This window comes from Phoenix dactylifera, chromosome 18, assembly GCF_051530095.1.
Source record: "Phoenix dactylifera cultivar Ajwa chromosome 18, Ajwa_hap1_PhDact_Kaust_v1.1, whole genome shotgun sequence".
NCBI classification, from domain to species: Eukaryota; Viridiplantae; Streptophyta; class Magnoliopsida; order Arecales; family Arecaceae; genus Phoenix; species Phoenix dactylifera.
The window spans coordinates 9,100,380-9,118,558 of NC_143207.1; the positions used below are offsets into that span (position 1 = coordinate 9,100,380).

The window sequence follows — 18,179 nt, forward strand, 5'->3', positions numbered from 1 at the left end:
GGCAAAGACCACTGCAGCTAACTCCAGGTCGTGGGTTGGATAATTCTGCTCATAGGGCTTTAGCTGTCTAGAGGCATAGGCTACTACCTTGCCATTTTGCATTAATACACAGCCTAGCCCGGTTTTGGAAGCATCACTATAAATAGTAAATTCTCCATTTGTGGATGACAGAGTTAAAATTGGAGCAGATACTAACCTCTGTTTTAACTCCTGGAAGCTCTTCTCACAACTACTGTCCCAGATAAACTTGGCCCGTTTTTTGGTTAATCGGGTCAAGGGAGTGGCTATTTTGGAAAATCCTTCCACAAACCGTCGGTAATACCCGGCCAGTCCCAAAAAGCTTCTAATTTCTTTGACATTGGTGGGATGAGGCCAATCCACCACTGCTTCTATTTTCTTAGGGTCTACTGACACCCCATCCCCAGAGATCACGTGACCAAGGAATGCCACGCTGCTCAACCAGAACTCGCATTTGCTCAGCTTGGCATATAACTTTTTCTTCTGAAGGGTTTGTAGTACCATTCTTAAATGAACTTCGTGCTCTTCCCTGCTCCTTGAGTAAATCAGTATATCATCAATAAAGACTATCACAAACTGATCTAAATTCTGCTTGAAGACTCTGTTCATTAAGTCCATAAAAGCAGCTGGAGCATTGGACAGTCCAAATGGCATAACCAGAAATTCATAATGCCCATACCTGGTTCGGAATGCAGTCTTTGGCACGTCATCAGGCTTGATTTTTAACTGATGGTAACCGGACCGCAAATCTATCTTGGAGAAGACTTGGGCACCTTGCAGCTGGTCAAACAGGTCATCGATCCGGGGCAGAGGATATTTGTTCTTTATGGTTATCTTGTTCAGTTCCCGGTAATCGATGCACAGCCGCATGCTCCCATCCTTCTTTTTTACAAACAGTACTGGAGCTCCCCATGGAGACACACTGGGTTGAATAAACTTTTTATCCAAAAGTTCTTATAATTGTGTCTTCAATTCTCTGAGCTCAGCAGGGGCCATTCGATAAGGAGCCTTGGAGATAGGTCCTGCTCCAGGGGTGAGGTCTATAGTGAATTCGACCTCTCGATCAGGGGGTAGTCCCGGTAACTCTTCAGAAAAAACATCCGGATATTCTCTGACTACTGGAATATCTTCTAGTTTGATTTTCTTTTGGGTATCCGTGACACATGCCAGGTAAGCCGTGCACCCCTTTCTGAGTGCTCTAACGGCTCGCAAGGCAGAAATGAAATGCAGTGTCGGCTTACATTGAGGGGGTGTATCGTCATTCTGAAAGAAGAATTTTGGTTCCCCTGGCATCCGGAATACCACTTTCTTATGGTAACAATCAATATGGGCATGATACTGGGACATCCAATCCATCCCCAAAATGATGTCAAAATCATGCATGTCCAGCTGTAGAAAATTTGCTTCTAATTCTTTTCCTCCCAACTGAATTATGCAGTTTTTGTATTTAGTGTCAACTATCACTGTCTCTTGAAGGGGTGTGGCAACATGCAATGGTTCTATTTTCTCAGATGTGCAGTGCAACTGTTTGGAAAAACTAACTGACACGAAGGAATGTGTGGAACCAAAATCAAATAGAATAGAGGCATCAATCAAATTAACTGGCAGTGTACCTGTCACCACTTGGTCGCTCGCACTGGCGTCCTGGCGAGTCAGTGCGAATACTCGGGGGGTGTTACTTGGCTTCTGGCCCTCGGTTGCAGGAGGTCTGGGTGCCCTCTTTGGGCAGTCATGTGCCATATGTCCGAGTTGCCCGCATGTAAAACAAGCCCCAATTTTCTTCAGACAGGGCCCACTGTGATGCTTGCCGCAGCTAGGGCAACCTCGGTTCTGTCTTTTCTTAATCATAGACCCCTTGATGCCCTTGGGCCTACTGCTCTGTCCTCCTGCTGGCCTGGCCTTCATCAGATCATTTCTTTCCAAGTCAGGCCTCATCAAGTCGGCCTCAACCTTCAAGGCTCGGTCCAGCATGTCTCTGTAGCAAGTGAATAGGTGAGAAGATATCCGGGATCTGATCCTGTACCTCAGCCCCTGCTCAAACCGGCTTGCCTTACTCCTTTCATTGTCCATGAACTGGGGGCAGAACCGGCCCAGTTCGTTGAATTTGCTGGCATACTGTAGGACAGACATCTGCTCGGATTGCGTCAGTGTCAAAAATTCATCTTGTTTCATCTGGCTCATCGAGTTCGGGAAATACTTTGTATAGAACAGCCTCGTGAAGTCCCTCCAGGTTATCCTGCTGGCGGGGTATGCGGGCTCCATGGTCGTCCACCAAAACTCGGCGCTTCTCTTCAGCTGGGGAATGGCTAGTCGGACCTTCGTTTCTTCGGGGAACTGGAGTGCTTGGAACATCTTCTCCATATCCCGAATCCATGTCTCGGCCGCTATCGGGTCCGGTCCACCATCAAATACTGGTGGGTGCAATCGTTGGAACCTCTCATAGTAAGAGCTGGTTGGTTGTATGGTAGCTAGCTGTATCTGCTGCTGCTGCTGGAGGAGCTGCGCCATCAGCTGGTACACTCCAGCTAGATCCGCGCTACCTGCCCTAGAGCGTGGTGTATCCGGGGACTCGGATCGGTAGCTAGGATCTGGGGACGGTGCCCTCCTATCATCCTCCATATCTTATAGTGTTTACTGCAACCAAAATTCAAAGTAAGATCAATATACCCTAATAAGTCTCAACACACTTAACTACCCGTTAACCCCGATTTTTATTGTTATGTTCTTGTTAGTCCTAAGGCTCTGATACCACGAAATGTCACGCCCCGGATCCGGATCCGTGACACGGCTGTGCTATTGCCGACTACTGCCCACAATAGCACGCAACCTCGTACATGGTCAACAGGTAGTCAAAAGCAGTCAAACTTACATATATCAAAAAGAAGGTATTACAACGTACTGGTTCATATAAAGTACAGAGCTTCTACACAGTTTATGTACACAAATATGTTCATGTCACCCAAAAATAAGAAAGCCCTGTTACAAAAGAAAAATGCTCCTAGTAGCGGTCACTGGTGGGAATCTGAAAAAAAAAACATAAATGCACGGGTATGAGCTACATAGCTCAGTAACTGGTCCTGCATAATCTCATCGGATCAACTACCGTACTGATCATATTTAATCAGGTTTTGAGAAGCTGACATGTATACTACTACATAAATCATTATAATAAAATATTCATGCTGAGTAAATAAATCAGTATCCTACATTAACAAGAAATCTTGTAACATGCATACATAAAGAAAATCGTGCCACCGGCATGCCGTGGTCATACTCTCAGATACTACTGCGAAGTCATTCTCGGCCACTGGCGGGGCCAGCTCAGTTATTAGGCGGCCACTGCGGGGCTGGCTCAGTCATTCTCGGCCACTGGCAAGGCCGGCTCAGTTGCATTCGATCAGTAGCTCTTAAGAGTTCGTGAACAATATTTCTTATGGGTGGTACCTCATGGATGCTAAGGCGAATTCATTATCGGTGGCGGGGCCTGCTCAGTTATTAGTCGGCCACTGGCGGGGTTGGCTCAGTCATTATCGGCCACTGGCAAGGCTGGCTCAGTTGCATTCGGCCCATAGCATCAAGAACCCTTAGGTACCCCTTGCAAGATGTGCAAACCACTAGAGGGAATTCATCATCATGCTTTATGCTCATGCTAATGAAAATTATGACATGCAATTCCATTCACCTTACATGCATCATGAAATCTACATAAGCATGATTTATGCATAATCACCAATTATATGGCTAACACATGCCACTCATACACATGATTCATAATCCATATCTTAGGATATAATGTAATTTACTTATTTCGTAGGCACAATGGAAATCATAAAGCACATATAATCATAACTTGTATAACTAAAGCATGCCATATACATTCACCATTCACAGCTTATAATTTAGGGTACATGACCTACCATACAAGTATAACGGGTTAAATTTCATGCATGATCCATAAAAGATTAGGACAGGTTACTTACAGTGATTCGCTTTCTCCCAAGTTTCTTACGTCCTGGTGACGAATCCTGAGTTACCTAAAATCACATCATAATACGCACATTATTTTCTTTTTACTTGTTTGGATCCTACCCGAATTATAGCCCAAGTCTAATGTGTCCGTATTGGAGCCTTGGTTGGGCCACATGGTTTAATTGGCCTTCCAATTGGTCAATAAGCTTAATCCCTAGCTTAATTGGGTTTAATTCCAAGTTTAGGGTCACTGTGGTCTATTTGGGCCTGAGTCAGGATTAATCCGGAGTTAATTTGGCCCCAAATTAGTCGCATTGGGTTTGAATTGGACCTATTTCGACTAGTTTGGTCTGTTAGGACCGATTCCAGCGGAATTGGGTTTGGGCCTCATCCAATCTAGGCTAAATTTTGGTTAAATTCATAGTCTGGGCTCGTCTAGACTTAGCCCAATTTACTTGGGCTCGGGTTCAGGTTTAATTGTGTTCAGATTTCACTCCATCCCTCATCCGGGTTCCCCCAAATAGACTGGGTCTGGTTTTATTGGGTTCACCTAACCCATTTAATTATATATTTAAGCTTAACGGGTTGCGGGTTTGGATCCGACCCGCAAACCCGTTACCATGTTTTCTTTCTCCCCCTTCCAGAGGCTTCCGCCTCTTCACCTTCCCGACTCCCCTCTCTCTCTTCCGGCCGCTCTCTCTCCCTTTTCTCTCCTTCGTCTCCACCGGAACCCACGCCTCCGGCCGGTCCTCCGGCTCCCCTTCTTCTCCTCCGGCCAGATCTGTGGCCTTCCCCCTCTCGGTCACTCCCTCTCTTTTCCTTCTTCTTTGTTTTTGCCGAGACCCTAGCCTCCGGCCCTTCGCCCCCCCCCCACCGGAACCCACTGTCTCCTGCCCTTCTTCTCCCGCAGGCGACCAGGGAGACGAGGCTCCCCCCGATCCACCAACCGAGGTGGGGGTTTCCCCCCGGTGCACCGGCGAAAAGGGAGGCCGGCCCTTCCTCTCTCCGAAGTGATGCCGGAGAGGGGAAGGGGGCTTGGAGATGGGTCGGAGTCCGGGCTATACCCGAGAGCCTCCATCCGTTCCGTCCACGGCAGGGCATGGCCGGAGGGGATGAAGCCTTAAGGTCCGGTGAGTTCATTTTTTTTTTCTTCTTCCCTTCTTCCTTTTCTTTTCTTTGGTCCTTCCGGCACCACCACCTCTTGCCGGAGAAGAGGTGGCGGTCCGGCCGGGGCTGGTGGCCTTGTGGCCACCTCTGTTGCCGGCTCGGCCAGATCCGGCGGCCCGGGTTGCCCCTCGAGCCCTAGAGTAGCCGCAGCCGAGGCTGCGGTGCCCTGCAGGCGGCTCGGCCGAGTGGTCATCGGGCCTGGTCTTGGGTCGCGGCCATTCTCAGGCCGGTCCGGGGTCCATGGGTCCGGCCCGTGACCCTTCTCTCTTCTGCCGATCTCCTCCTCTCTATTTCGTTGTTGAAACAGAGGGGAAATCCTCCACAGAGGGTTTCTCCAGACTTTAAAATTTTATTAACAGGGGGTCCATACCTAGTTTTAGTCGGTTGTAGTCGGACAGTGCTTCCTCCCTGGTAGTCCCCCCTTTCTCAGAGCTTCAGGGCTCCTTGGCCTTAGGCTCCAGGGCTTCGGCTCTCTCTCTCTCGTTCAAAATTTTAGGGGGTCTGTGACTTGGGGTTGCCGGCAGAGGCTTAAATAATCGGTTTAAGGGATGAGACCCCCCTCTGAGAGGTCCCATCTTCTCCTTTCCTCCTTGCTCCGGGACTGTCAGCCGCCCCCACTGTCTCAGGCGCGCCGGAATCGGCTGCCAGCAGGGGATGAGGTCACCGTCTCAGGGTTTGCATGGCTGGGGATTTCCTTCTGTGAAGTCCCATCTCTCCTACCCTCTGGCTCCGGGACTAACAGCCGCCCCCCTTGTCTCAGGCCCGCCGGAATCGGCTGCCAGCAGAGGGTGAGGTCACCGTCCCAGGGTTTGCATGGCTGGGGATTTCCTTCTGTGAAGTCCCATCTCTCCTACCCTCTGGCTCCGGGACTAACAGCCGCCCCCCCTTGCCCTGCCACTGTGCCTGGCCTGGCCACGTGGGGCGTGAGGTGGCCCTCCCTCTGTCGGCCAGTTGTGGCCTTGTCCCTTCATCTCTTAGCATGAGGTGGCAACCTCTTCCTGGTTGCCATTCTAATAATACTGCCCACAGTAAAAATTGGGGCCCAAACCCCTAACTGGGCCTATTTCTTATTGGGCCTAGTAGGTTGTGGGCCCGGACATTACAGTGTTGGCCCCTAGGACTTAAAATTCTAAAATATCAACCCTCCAATTTGCTGATGATACCTTGGTATTTTTTTTTCATTTAGAAGAATTCCAGGTTCATAATTTGAAAATCATTCTTTATCGCTTTTGTTGTGGGTGTGGTGCCGAATTTAGTCCCATACCGATTAGGCAGCGGAAAGGTCTGTGCCTTATAAGGAGGGGAAACCTCTTTTCTCATAAGGTGCCTTTTGTGGGGTAAAATCGTGCGAGTATCCCCCCGTCAGCGCTGGACGCGTGGGCCGGAAAAAATTTCCCACGTAGCGCTGAACGCGCAGGCCGGAGTCCCAAAGTGGACAATACCTCGTGGGGGACGCGGGCCGTTCTCTGTCGTCAGTTGGTTGGGACTGTGCTGTTGTCGGGTCGGAAGGCCCGCAACAGATGGCACGCTAGGTAGGGGCCCGCCCACACATAGAAACTCTATCTAGGCCTAGGGGGCTGCGTCAGCTCAGGCCGGCCCAGGACCTTCCCGTTGAGGGGGCTATGTTGTGGGTGTAGTGCCGAATTTAGTTCCATACTGACTAGGCAGCGGAAAGGTCTGTGCCTTATAAGAAGGGGAAACCTCTTTCCTCACGAGGCGCCTTTTGTGGGGCAAAACCATGCGGGTATCCTCCCGTCAACGCTGGACACGCGGGCCAAAAAAAATTCCTCCCGTAGTGCTGGACGCGCGGGCCGGAGTCCTAAAGCAGACAATACCTCGTGGGGGATGCGGGCCGTTCTCTGTCGTCAGTTGGTTGGGACTGTGCTGTTGTCGGGTCGAAAGGCCCGCAACAGCTTTGAATCTTTATCTGGACTTATTCAACTTCCTAAAGATATCTCTTATATATATAGGGAGTGATAATGTGAAAAGGTGACAGGCTTGCTTCTTTATCAACTGTAACCTAGGAAGGGTCAGAAGTTTATAATGGAAGTTTATAGTATAAGAAGAAGTTTATAATGGAAGGGTCAGAAAGAGTTGATAATATAAGAAGAAGTTTATAATGGAAAGGTCAGAAGTCTATGTGTGGTGGTTTCTATTTGGCACATTAGAAAAAGGTCAGTAAATCTAAGCAGCAAGGGGTCTTGATGTTTTGAATCTTCAGGAATTTAAGTAGGCATTGCTTGGAAAGTGATGGTGGATACTTTACAATGGCGAACAAGGCTACTGGATGCAATTGATATTATTAAAATATTTACAGAAGAAGAGAAAAATAAAAGAAAAGAGAGAGAAAAATGAATTTATTTCTCTGATTCTTTATATTCAGTACATCTCAGGAGTTATATATACTTATGTACTGACTCTATACAAAAAAATAATATTGGCTAATATAAATCATACGAAGAATAAAAAATATTATTGGCTGATTCAAGTTGTTATGTGACCTCTAAAATCACTCTAACAAGATTATGATAATAAAGAAAAATACTATAAGTTGATACAGAATCATGCTAATAAAGAAAAATATTATAGGGGGTACAGATTGTTACGTGATGCCTAAAATTATACTAATATCCCTCCTCAAACTCAAGATGGTACTATAGGTGGCAACTTGAGTTTGAAAACTGGATCACGGATGTATCGAAAAACTGACGTATAGATAGAAAGCTGGAGTAGTATCTCAGAAGCTGACGTGATAGACTAAGGCCCTAATTGGGGAAGCTTTTGGAGGGCTAGAAAGTACTTTTTGGCTCTCCAAAAGTACTTTTAGATAAAAAATGGTGTTTGGTAAAATTTTCGAAAAGCGGTTTCAGCTTTTGCGGGAAGCTGAAAACAGCTTTTGGGGGGAAGCGCCAATTTGGAGCTTTCCACAAATGCTATTTTCGGCTTTGTCGGAAAGCTGTATTTTTCACAAAAATACCCATATTAAAATATAATAATAACATAGTTTGTCCCTTTATAAACCTAGAAATCTGCTGGAGCTAACAACCCTACCCGTCAGACTCCCTTTATTATTGTATTATACTAGAAATATTATATTATATTACATTACATCATAATACATTAATATGTTATTTTAAATAATTTAATATTATGTTATATTATGAAAAATTAATTTATACTAATAATTATAATATTTTATACCTTTATTATTGTATTATACTATAAATATAATATCATAATACGTTATATCATAATACATTAATATGTTATTTTAAATAATTTAATATTATGTTATATTATGGGAAATTAATTTTTACTAAAAATTATATTGTTTTATACCTTTATTATTGTATTATACTATAAATATTATATTATATTACATTACATCATAATACATTAATATGTTATTTTAAATAATTTAATATTATGTTATATTATGAAAAATTAATTAATACTAATAATTATAATATTTTATACCTTTATTATTGTATTATACTATAAATATAATATAGATTACATTATATCATAATACATTAATATGTTATGTTAAATAATTTAATATTATGTTATATTATCAAAAATTAATTTACTCTAATAATTATATTACTATTATGCTATATTATAATAATATTATTTTATATTACAATAATATTACACTATATCGTATATTTATGTATTAATATATGTTATATTTTATTATGTTCTGTTTTATAATATTATGCAATGTCCTTTATAGTAATTATGTCATACAAAAGTACTTTCTCAGTTTGTTTACCAAACATATGTTAAAGTGCCACAGCACTTTACAAATGTAGTTACCAAACAGCAAACGGCTTTTTATAACAGCTCTACTTCAGACAGCTATACTTCTAACAGCTCTACTTCCAACAGCTCTACTGTCCACAGCTCTCCCAAACAGGGCTTAAGGGAGCTTTTGGAGGGCTAAAAAGCACTTTCTAGCCCTTCAAAAGTACTTTAGATAAAAAATGGTGTTTGGTAAAATTTTCAAAAAGTTGTTTCAGCTTTTGCGGGAAGCTAAAAACAGCTTTGGGGGAGAAACTCCAATTTGGAGCTCTCTGAAAATGTTGTTTTTAGTTTTGTCGGGAAGCTGTTTTTTGAACCAAAATATCCCCATTTAAATCACACTTTTTCCCCTAAAATCCTCATCCCGCCTCTTCCTCTCTCACCCATCCTCTCCCTCTACCTCTCTATCTTCTTCTTCCTCTCAACGTCGCCGCCTATGTTCCTTTTTCCTCTTCTTTTTTTTTTCTTTTTTTTTTGTTTTGGGAGCTCGTGGCTGCCCACAGTGGCAGCCACCATGCCGGCTACCACCCATGGCCGGCGACCCCTCTATATTTCAATGAAATAAAATAATAAATAAATAAATAAATAAAATAAATAAAAAGAAAAATAATGAGTGAGTGGCAAATAATCTGATCTAAATAAATAAATAAATAAAAATATTAGTAAATATTTAACCAATTTTATCACCTAGCTAGAAAATTTGTTAGAGAGATAAATGGTCATTAGAATGATGAAAAATTAATTTACACTAATAATTATAATATTTTATATATTTATTATTGTATTATACTATAAATATTATATTATATTACATTATATCATAATACATTGATATGTTAAATTAAATAATTTAATATTATATTAAATTATTATTCTATAATACATAATGTTATAGTACTATATTACAATAATATTATATTACATTACATTAATATTATACTATATCATATATTTATGTATTAATGCATATTGTATTTTATTATGCTCTGTTATATAATACTGGTAATGTTCTTTATGGTCATTTTGTCACACAAAAGTACTTTCTCAGTTTATTTACCAAACGCATATTAAAGTGCCACAGTACTTTAGAAATGTAGTTACCAAACATCAAACAGCTTTTTATAAACGCTCTGTTTCAGACTGCTCTACTTCCAACAGCTCTACTTTCAAAAGCTCTACTACTAATAGCTCCCCCAAACAGCTCCCCCAAACAGGGCCTAAGAGCTGACATAGCAGCTCAGAGACTGACATGGTGGTAGATCAAAAGCTGACATAGTAGCATGGAGCTTGATGTAGCAGAACACGACCTATTGTAGTAGCTCAGAAGCTGATCTAGCAAATTAGGAGTTGACATAGCAACTCAGAAGCCAATATGGTAGACTGATGTGTCTGTCTGCTATGGCAGATTGACATGTCTGTCAATATGGCTCATTGACTTGTCTAATGATGTGGCAGCGAGAAGACCCAGAGAAGATGACAATTCCAGCGAGGATAGAGCTTGGAGAGAAATTAACCGAAGGTCGACAAACCTAGTAGATGGAGGCACCATGGAAGAGAAGCAATTGACTTCGAACTAGAGGGTGAAGGATCCGAAGGCAGCAAATAAAACTGGAGATGGAGAGAATAGGGCCAAGTGACAATGAGGAGAGACGACCAAAGATCTGAAAATGAGGAAAAAAGTGGTGGAGAGGAGCTGCGGATCCATAGAAAACAAAAGATCATCGGCTAGTAATCTACAAAAAATAGAGAATATGCAGATCTACTAATGAGAACAATATTAATTTATTAGGAAATAGAGGATTTGTGGAGAATCAAAGGATCTGCAGATCCACTAAAAAATAAAAAAAATTGGATTTTGATTCATCTGAGAACAAAGATCGATAGATCGGCAATGGAGGTCTTCAAATTTTATAGACATGGCGATGACGACCACAACAAGGGAGAAGAGATGATGGTAGCAAGTTACATGATCGGTGGCTCTGATACTATGTTAAAATATTTGTAGAAGAAGTAGGAAAACAAAAGAAAAAAAGAGAGAAAAATGATTTTATATCTTTGTTCCATTATATTCGGTATATCTTAGGGGTTATATATACTTGTGTACAGACTTGATACAAAAAAAATATATATATATAGGCTGATATAGATTCACACTAACAATAAAAAATATTACTGACTGATACAAGTTATTATGTGATCTCAAAAATCACTTTAACAAGATTATGCTAATAAAGAAAATTAATGCAGGTTGATATAGAATCACGCTAATAAAGAAAAATATTACGGGCGTACAGATTGTTACGTGATCCATAGAATTATGCTAACAAATATGGCGTTTGCACTATAAGCGAAGAATACCTTTGAAAGCTCAGTCCATCCCTGCTAATGCTGCTGCTTTTTGGAAAGGAGTTGTTAAGATAAATCAGGTTTTCCCTACTAGTAAATGTTTAGTTTTAGGGAATGGTATGCATAGATTTTAGGATGATAGATGAAGTCATATCCAAAGCCATTTGAATTCGGTTAATGGCTTCTTTTGGAAGGGATTTGGTTTGGTTAATGATCTCTACTATTTGGTGGAATTTATTAACTGTTTAGCTATATTTGCTGAATCTGATCATCTTTTACGAAGATGGATTTCTTCTAGAGAACTTAGTTTAAATCTTTCTACAATTTCCTTAATTTTGGTGGCATCTATATGTGCAAGGCATCATGAAGTTATGGAAGGTTGGAGGTTGAGAAAAGTTAGATTTTTCTACTAGCTTGCTTACAATAATAAGATCTTAACTACGGATAACTTGGATAAAAGAGAATGGCCACACATGGCTGCTTGTGTATTTTGCTTTCTTTTATGGATAAAAGAGAATAGTCATCTAAGGCCTCGTTTGACAGAGCTGTTGGTAGTAGAGTTTTCGGAAGTAGGGTTTTTATAAAAAGCTATTTGCTGTTTGGTAATTATATTTCTAAAGTGTTGTGGAACTTTAATATGTATTTAGTAAACAAACTAAGAAAATACTTTTGGTATGACAAAATGACTATAAAAAACATTTCATAGTATTAAACAACAGGGCATAATAAAATATAATATTTATTAATACATAAATATATGATATAGTATAATATTATTGTAATGTAATATAATATTATTATAATATAGTAATATAATATTGTATACTATAGCATAATAATATAACATAATTTAGTATTATATAACATAACATATCAATATATTATGATATAATATAATATTATATTATATTTATGGTATAATATAATAATAAAGGTATAAATTATTATAATTGTTATTATTATATATTAATATTATCATTTTCTATAATTATAATATTTTATTATAGGTATTTTGGTCTAAAAAGAAAAAAATTATAAATCAAAACAGATTTCCGATGCATGCTAAAAGTGCTTTTTCGAAGAAACTCCATTCCAAGAATCTGTTTTAGCTTTCTGATAAAACTGAAACAGTTTTCTAATTTTTTTTACCAAATACTTTTATTCTATCTAAAAGTACTTTTGAAGGGTCAGAAAGTAATTTCTGGCCCACCAAAAGCTTTGCCAAACAGGGCCTGAGAATCTTCTTGTCAGAGCTTATCTAATTTAAGAAAAATTGGTCCAGTCTGTTCCTTCCAAACTGCCAAGCACATTGCCAACACTAATCAATCCCAAGCCAGTTTGCAGTTTTTATGAACTGTTTTCTGGCTCCAAGTATGGGACAGTAATAGCATCAATGGGGGTTGGCCTTTGATATTATGAGCTGCGAAGGGTTCCAAATCTTCTGAGCATGATAGCACTTGAGCATAAGATGAAAGATTGACTCAATCTAATTATTGTAGAAAGCACATTCACTGCTGACTTGGATCCCTTTCCTTTTCAAGTTCTTTCTACTGTTGAGTTTATCATTGACTGCCAACGAAAGAAAGATTTTAATTTTTTTAAGAACCAAGGCTTTCCAAAATGTTGACATATATGCCGTCAATTCACCATCATTCAAAAATCTATAGATTTTAGTAGTCAAACTTACCATCTCTTTGACCTCTTAAGTTATAAAGTGAATCGAGTTGCTAGGACTTCTGAAGATTTCTTATTTAAATCCAGCTTCTAACAACTCTAACCATCTCCTCACAATCCTTTAATAGCTCTAATCATCTCCTCTATCTCAAATCTAGCTCCATTTGAGTGAAGATATATTTCGGACTCTTGTGATTTACAAAGATGTCCCTGAATTCCATATATAGATAGAATTATCTTCTTAGAGGTAAAAACTGCTATTTTGCCATTCTACATCTTGACCCAAGGAATCTTGCTATCAAAGTGAATAGATTCATGCTAAGTTCATATGGACTCCTCATGTGGAAGTATATGAAAAGGCTATTACATGATAGTAACATAATCACACTTTATTCATCAACTGCTTCTTCAGCTCTTGGAAGCTCTTCTCGCGTACTTCTGTCCACTCAAACTCAATAACCAATTAGCTGCTGTACACAAATTTGAATCTTGATTTGAGGAATCTTGTTATCAAAGTGACTAGATTCATGCTTGTTTATATGGACTCCTCAATATGAAAGTATATGCAAAGGCTACTGCATGGCAAAAACATCTTCACTCTTTATAGCATGGTTTCGCATGGTTTCAGCTAGACACAGTTAAGAATGCAAATGGATTAGGTTGACCCATTACATGACCCGACCCACTTAGACCTAACCTAATCTATTTTGGAGGACCTGTGGGGCCAGGTCGGATCCTAAAATTGGACCTTTCTATTTTTCGGATCGGGTCTGGATTTACTGAATTCAGACTTGATCCGGCCAATTTGAAATTTGGATAATTTTGAATTTTCAATCCTACAACCCAATTCGACTTGAATATGTAAAATTATTTGAGCCCGTGAAGGTGCAAACAAGTTCTGAAGCTATGGATAGTTTGACTGAAACCAGATCCAAATTTTTTAGATTGGGTCCGGAGTTATACATGGACTCAAACCTGACTCGAATGACTTGTTGAGTCAAAAATGTAGCGGTAGACCGGATCCGACCCGATCTGATTTTCTATTGGGTTGCATCTGGGTCCAAAATTAGAACTTGAACAAAGAACTGGGCTGGGTCGAAGTTACTCATGATCCGACCCGACCCATTTACACTCTTAGAAATGTAGAGTTATTGTTCTCATATCTAGTAATCAATGTACTACCATGGCTCTTACAAAGCCAACCAAGCAACCCATTCAAGTTATACAAGGGCAATTTTATTGTTAGAAAGTCTCAATCCCCAAAACGTTTTCTAGCTCTTCACAAAGCCTCTAAAGGGCTTTTTAGATAATCCAATAGGATTGCGATGGAATTTCTGTTGGACTGAACTGTATAAAGAATTTAAGCATGACCCATAACACGCTTTCAGACCTAATCTTGTGGCAGGAAAAAAAAAATTATCATTTTTTTAAAAATTCCTATTAGGTAGGATTTGGGATGGATAATGTGATTCATGTTAGTCTTTACCGTAGGCTGAAACTCGAACAGGCTAACGGCCGATTCCGACATGATATTTAATTAATAATATGGAAATATTCAAATAGGTCCAAATTTTATATATTACCGCGCTTGGCATCTTTTATATGCCATCAGATGGACTACGAGGGAACCAACCGAATTTCGAAATTTCCGATCTCCCCCCCAAAAGTTACCGCCTTCGCTTTCGAAATTTCTGATTCCTTTTTATTCCAATTCCACCCCCGCTCCCTTTCCTATTTCGTCCTCTTCCTCACCGTCCTTCTCCATACCCTTCCACTCTCGAGAAACGAAAAAGGAAAAAGAAAAGAAAAGAAGGTAATTTTCCCTTCTCTCTTCCTTCTCTCTCCTTCGAGTCCTGGGTTTCTCGATTCGATCAGAGTTCCGAAGATTTGATTCCTGATCTTCCTTATTGGGGTGCCGCATCTTCTTTAGGCTAGATCTAGGGTTTTCTTCGGGCGGTTTAGGGTTTTCGGGCTTGTCTTTGCGTTGAAAGGAGTTCTTTTATTTCTTTGGTTTTAGGAAGAGAGAGATGGCGGGGAAAGGAGGGAAGGGTCTTCTGGCGACGAAGACGACGGCGGCGAACAAAGACAAGGACAAGAAGAAGCCCGTCTCCCGGTCCTCGCGAGCTGGTTTGCAGGTAAATCTCGTTTCATTTCTTCTTCTTCTTCCTCTTGATGTTGTTTGTTTCGATTTCTTTGAGCTCTTTGCACAGTGAGTTGGGTCAGATCTGACGCGTTTATAGATTCGGTTTTTATCTTGTAGATCTCAAGGTTGTTCTTTTCTCCTTAGTATGCCTCTTTCTGTGTTGGATTTTTGTGTTTGATCAAGATGCCTCTTTGCCTTCCTAGATCAAGGAGGGCATGCTGGATTATCTTAAGACTCTTTGTTTCTCGATAAAATTTTTATTTCCATTTGCAATGGTACTTGAACAGGCCCCCTCTGAAAGAAAAAAAACTACACACAATGGTAGTTATTGTCGTGCATTAATATGTTTTGTTCAGTGAAGTTATGATTATTCAGGAGTTATCTGTGCTTTTGGTATGAATCAACATGCTTGCTGTAATAGTCACAATTGATGCATAGCAAGTAGCTTATAAAGCTAAGGGCTCAAATGAATTATCTCGGTGATGATGAAAGGTATTATTTGTTATCCTTTTATTTCCAAGTTCTTGTGTTGAATTAGGTTGTGGGCTTTGGTTGTAACTTATCTATGCTTTTTCTGTCGTCTGTTGAGAGACTTTTGAAGGTGTTCTGGGGATGTACCAGTACTACTGTGGGTATATAGTAGTTAACCTGCGATTGACCTTTATATTGTCTACCTCAGCTGGTGACGGACTATAGATTAAGGGAATATATAGTCTAAAAAAAGGAATAAGCAAGTTATCGAAGGCAATAGCAAAGCCAAGCCACTGCCTATAGGTTAAGGGATGAAAGCCTGGAAAAGGTTAGACCTGATGGGGAAAAGTATGAAAAAAAATAGTATGTTAAGGTTATGAAGTCACTTAGCCTAGCAGAGGCGCTCAACAGAATGAGTATCCAGAACCTGAAAAGGCCACACTGGTAGTTGTAGAGCTTAGGATGTCAGCTGGGACTTTCCTTCTTGTTATATATATATATATATATATATATATATATATATATATATATATATATATATATATATATATATATATATATATATATATATATATATATATATATAGAGAGAGAGAGAGAGAGAGAGAGAGAGAGAGAGAGAGAGAGAGAGATGGACATGTACCTATGCATACATGCATATATGTTACATGTTTGTAACATATATGTTAGGCCTACTAGCTTGCTTGGTAGGCATAAGCGAGCTGCAAGCTTGAGATGGGCTGACATTGAAGTGACCAAGCACTTCCTGGACAACCAATGATGGGCAAATCTGGTGTTGTTTGTTGATGAAAGATCAATTATAAACACCAACCATATGTTACGGTTGTTGGACCATAATGTAAGTGTTCACATGCTCTTCATAGTTCTCACTAGTTGTCACAAAGTTTACTGTAGGCTGGCAAAATAAAAATAAAAAAAAAACATTTTTTTTTTCTGGCTTGTTGATACAATGAAGCAAATGTCTGAGCTTAGCAGCATGGGCTAGGTCTGGGGCGCAATGTTCGCAGCATAGTTTGAACTTGGTTGGACCATTGGCTGAGATTTGGCTGCAGCTTGGGGTTACAATCAAGGTTGTCGAGGGTTACAGGGTTGAGATGTGTTCTTTCTATGTTTGATACTTTTAACTAATTGAGCCTTCAGTCTAATCAGTAATTATTCTTCAAAATTAATGAGAACTTCTAGAGAGTTGCATAATTGTTATATTTTGAAGGATGCATTTCAATGCTTCTACAAATTTGCTAATAATAATTGAAGAAAATTGTCTCTGTGTGTTCTCCCTCTCTCCGCGTGTTCTCTCCCTCTCTGTGTGTGTATGTGTGTGTGAGAGAGTTTTGCTAGAAGATTTACCCCAGTGCTTCCGTGGTTCTGCCTTTGTTGCAGAATATCCTGCATAAAATCTGGTGAATGGGCATTCGAGGCAATGCACTGTTGAGTTTGTTCTCTGTTCTGGCTTTAGGTGCGGGTTCATGTTATAATTTTATCATAGCTTGGATCCAATGTGGGTATGGGTGGACGTTGTGGTGTAAGGTCAACATAATGCTCTTTAAAACTTTTTGTAGGGGAGAAAAAGAAAATGGAATTATTTTTAGTGCATAATCTCTTTTGATGCTATGGTTGGTGCACCCTGTATAATTCCAGGCAGATTAGATCTATGGACAGCTAAAATTGAAAAACATATTTCCATTTTTAACCTATGCTTTTCATGTTGTTATTTTTGCAGTTCCCAGTTGGCCGGATCCACCGGCATTTGAAGTCAAGGATTGCAGCAAATGGTCGTGTGGGAGCCACTGCAGCTGTGTACTCAGCAGCAATACTGGAGTATCTGACAGCGGAGGTGTTGGAGCTTGCAGGGAATGCGAGCAAGGATCTTAAGGTGAAGAGGATCACACCACGCCACCTTCAACTTGCCATCCGAGGAGATGAGGAGCTTGATACCCTCATCAAGGGCACCATCGCAGGGGGTGGCGTCATTCCCCATATTCACAAGTCCCTTATCAACAAATCTTCAAAGGAATGACCATGGAGGTTCTTTATACATAGAGATTTGTTACTGTTAGTGGCCATGTATGTCTTCTTATTTAGATGTGTTTCTTAACTCTAATTGTGAACCTGTAGGTTTAAATTAGAACAAGCTCAAAACTCTTAACTAGGATTGCTGGCTTCAGGATTCTTCATGATTTGCTTTAGACCTTCTGTTGTTTAGACCAGTGTTTGGCATTTGGTGCGTTCGTATATAATTTAATTCCAATTCCAAGTGCTTCTTACTGCTCAAAAAGTTAGAACCATGGTCTTTCTTGTTGATGGGAGCAACGAGGCATGTATCTTGTGGCTAATTAACCTCTATGCTCCCTTTTCTTCTTTGTGCATGCTGGTGGTGTGTGCATGTGTTTATATGTGCAGTCTGTTGTTGGCGTTATTAGTTGATCACTGTCTTGCATGACCAAGAGGCTGGCAATTTTGTGTGTTTGTTGGTTGGCATCATCAATGGAGCCCGTTCATCACTTTGGCTTGTTCGTTTTCATTTTTAATTTTGTTTTTTTTAAAAAAAAATTGGAATTTGATTGTT

At 40.3% G+C, this 18,179-nt stretch overlaps 2 protein-coding genes across 2 annotated transcripts; one reads left to right on the plus strand and one right to left on the minus strand.

Moving 5' to 3' along the window:
* Window positions 1-972: 972 nt before the first annotated feature.
* Window positions 973-2,637, minus strand: LOC149750898 (uncharacterized). The gene has a single exon (XM_089928545.1). The coding sequence runs from the start codon at window positions 2,635-2,637 to the stop codon at window positions 973-975; it is 1,665 nt and encodes a 554-aa protein (XP_089784671.1).
* A 12,021-nt stretch (window positions 2,638-14,658) lies between these two features.
* Window positions 14,659-17,888, plus strand: LOC103716363 (putative histone H2A variant 3). The gene is made up of 3 exons (XM_039131910.3): window positions 14,659-14,791; window positions 14,996-15,113; window positions 17,334-17,888. Exons 2-3 carry the CDS (start codon window positions 15,006-15,008, stop codon window positions 17,628-17,630), a joined length of 405 nt encoding a protein of 134 aa, XP_038987838.1. The 5' UTR covers window positions 14,659-14,791; window positions 14,996-15,005; the 3' UTR covers window positions 17,631-17,888.
* Window positions 17,889-18,179: the final 291 nt, after the last annotated feature.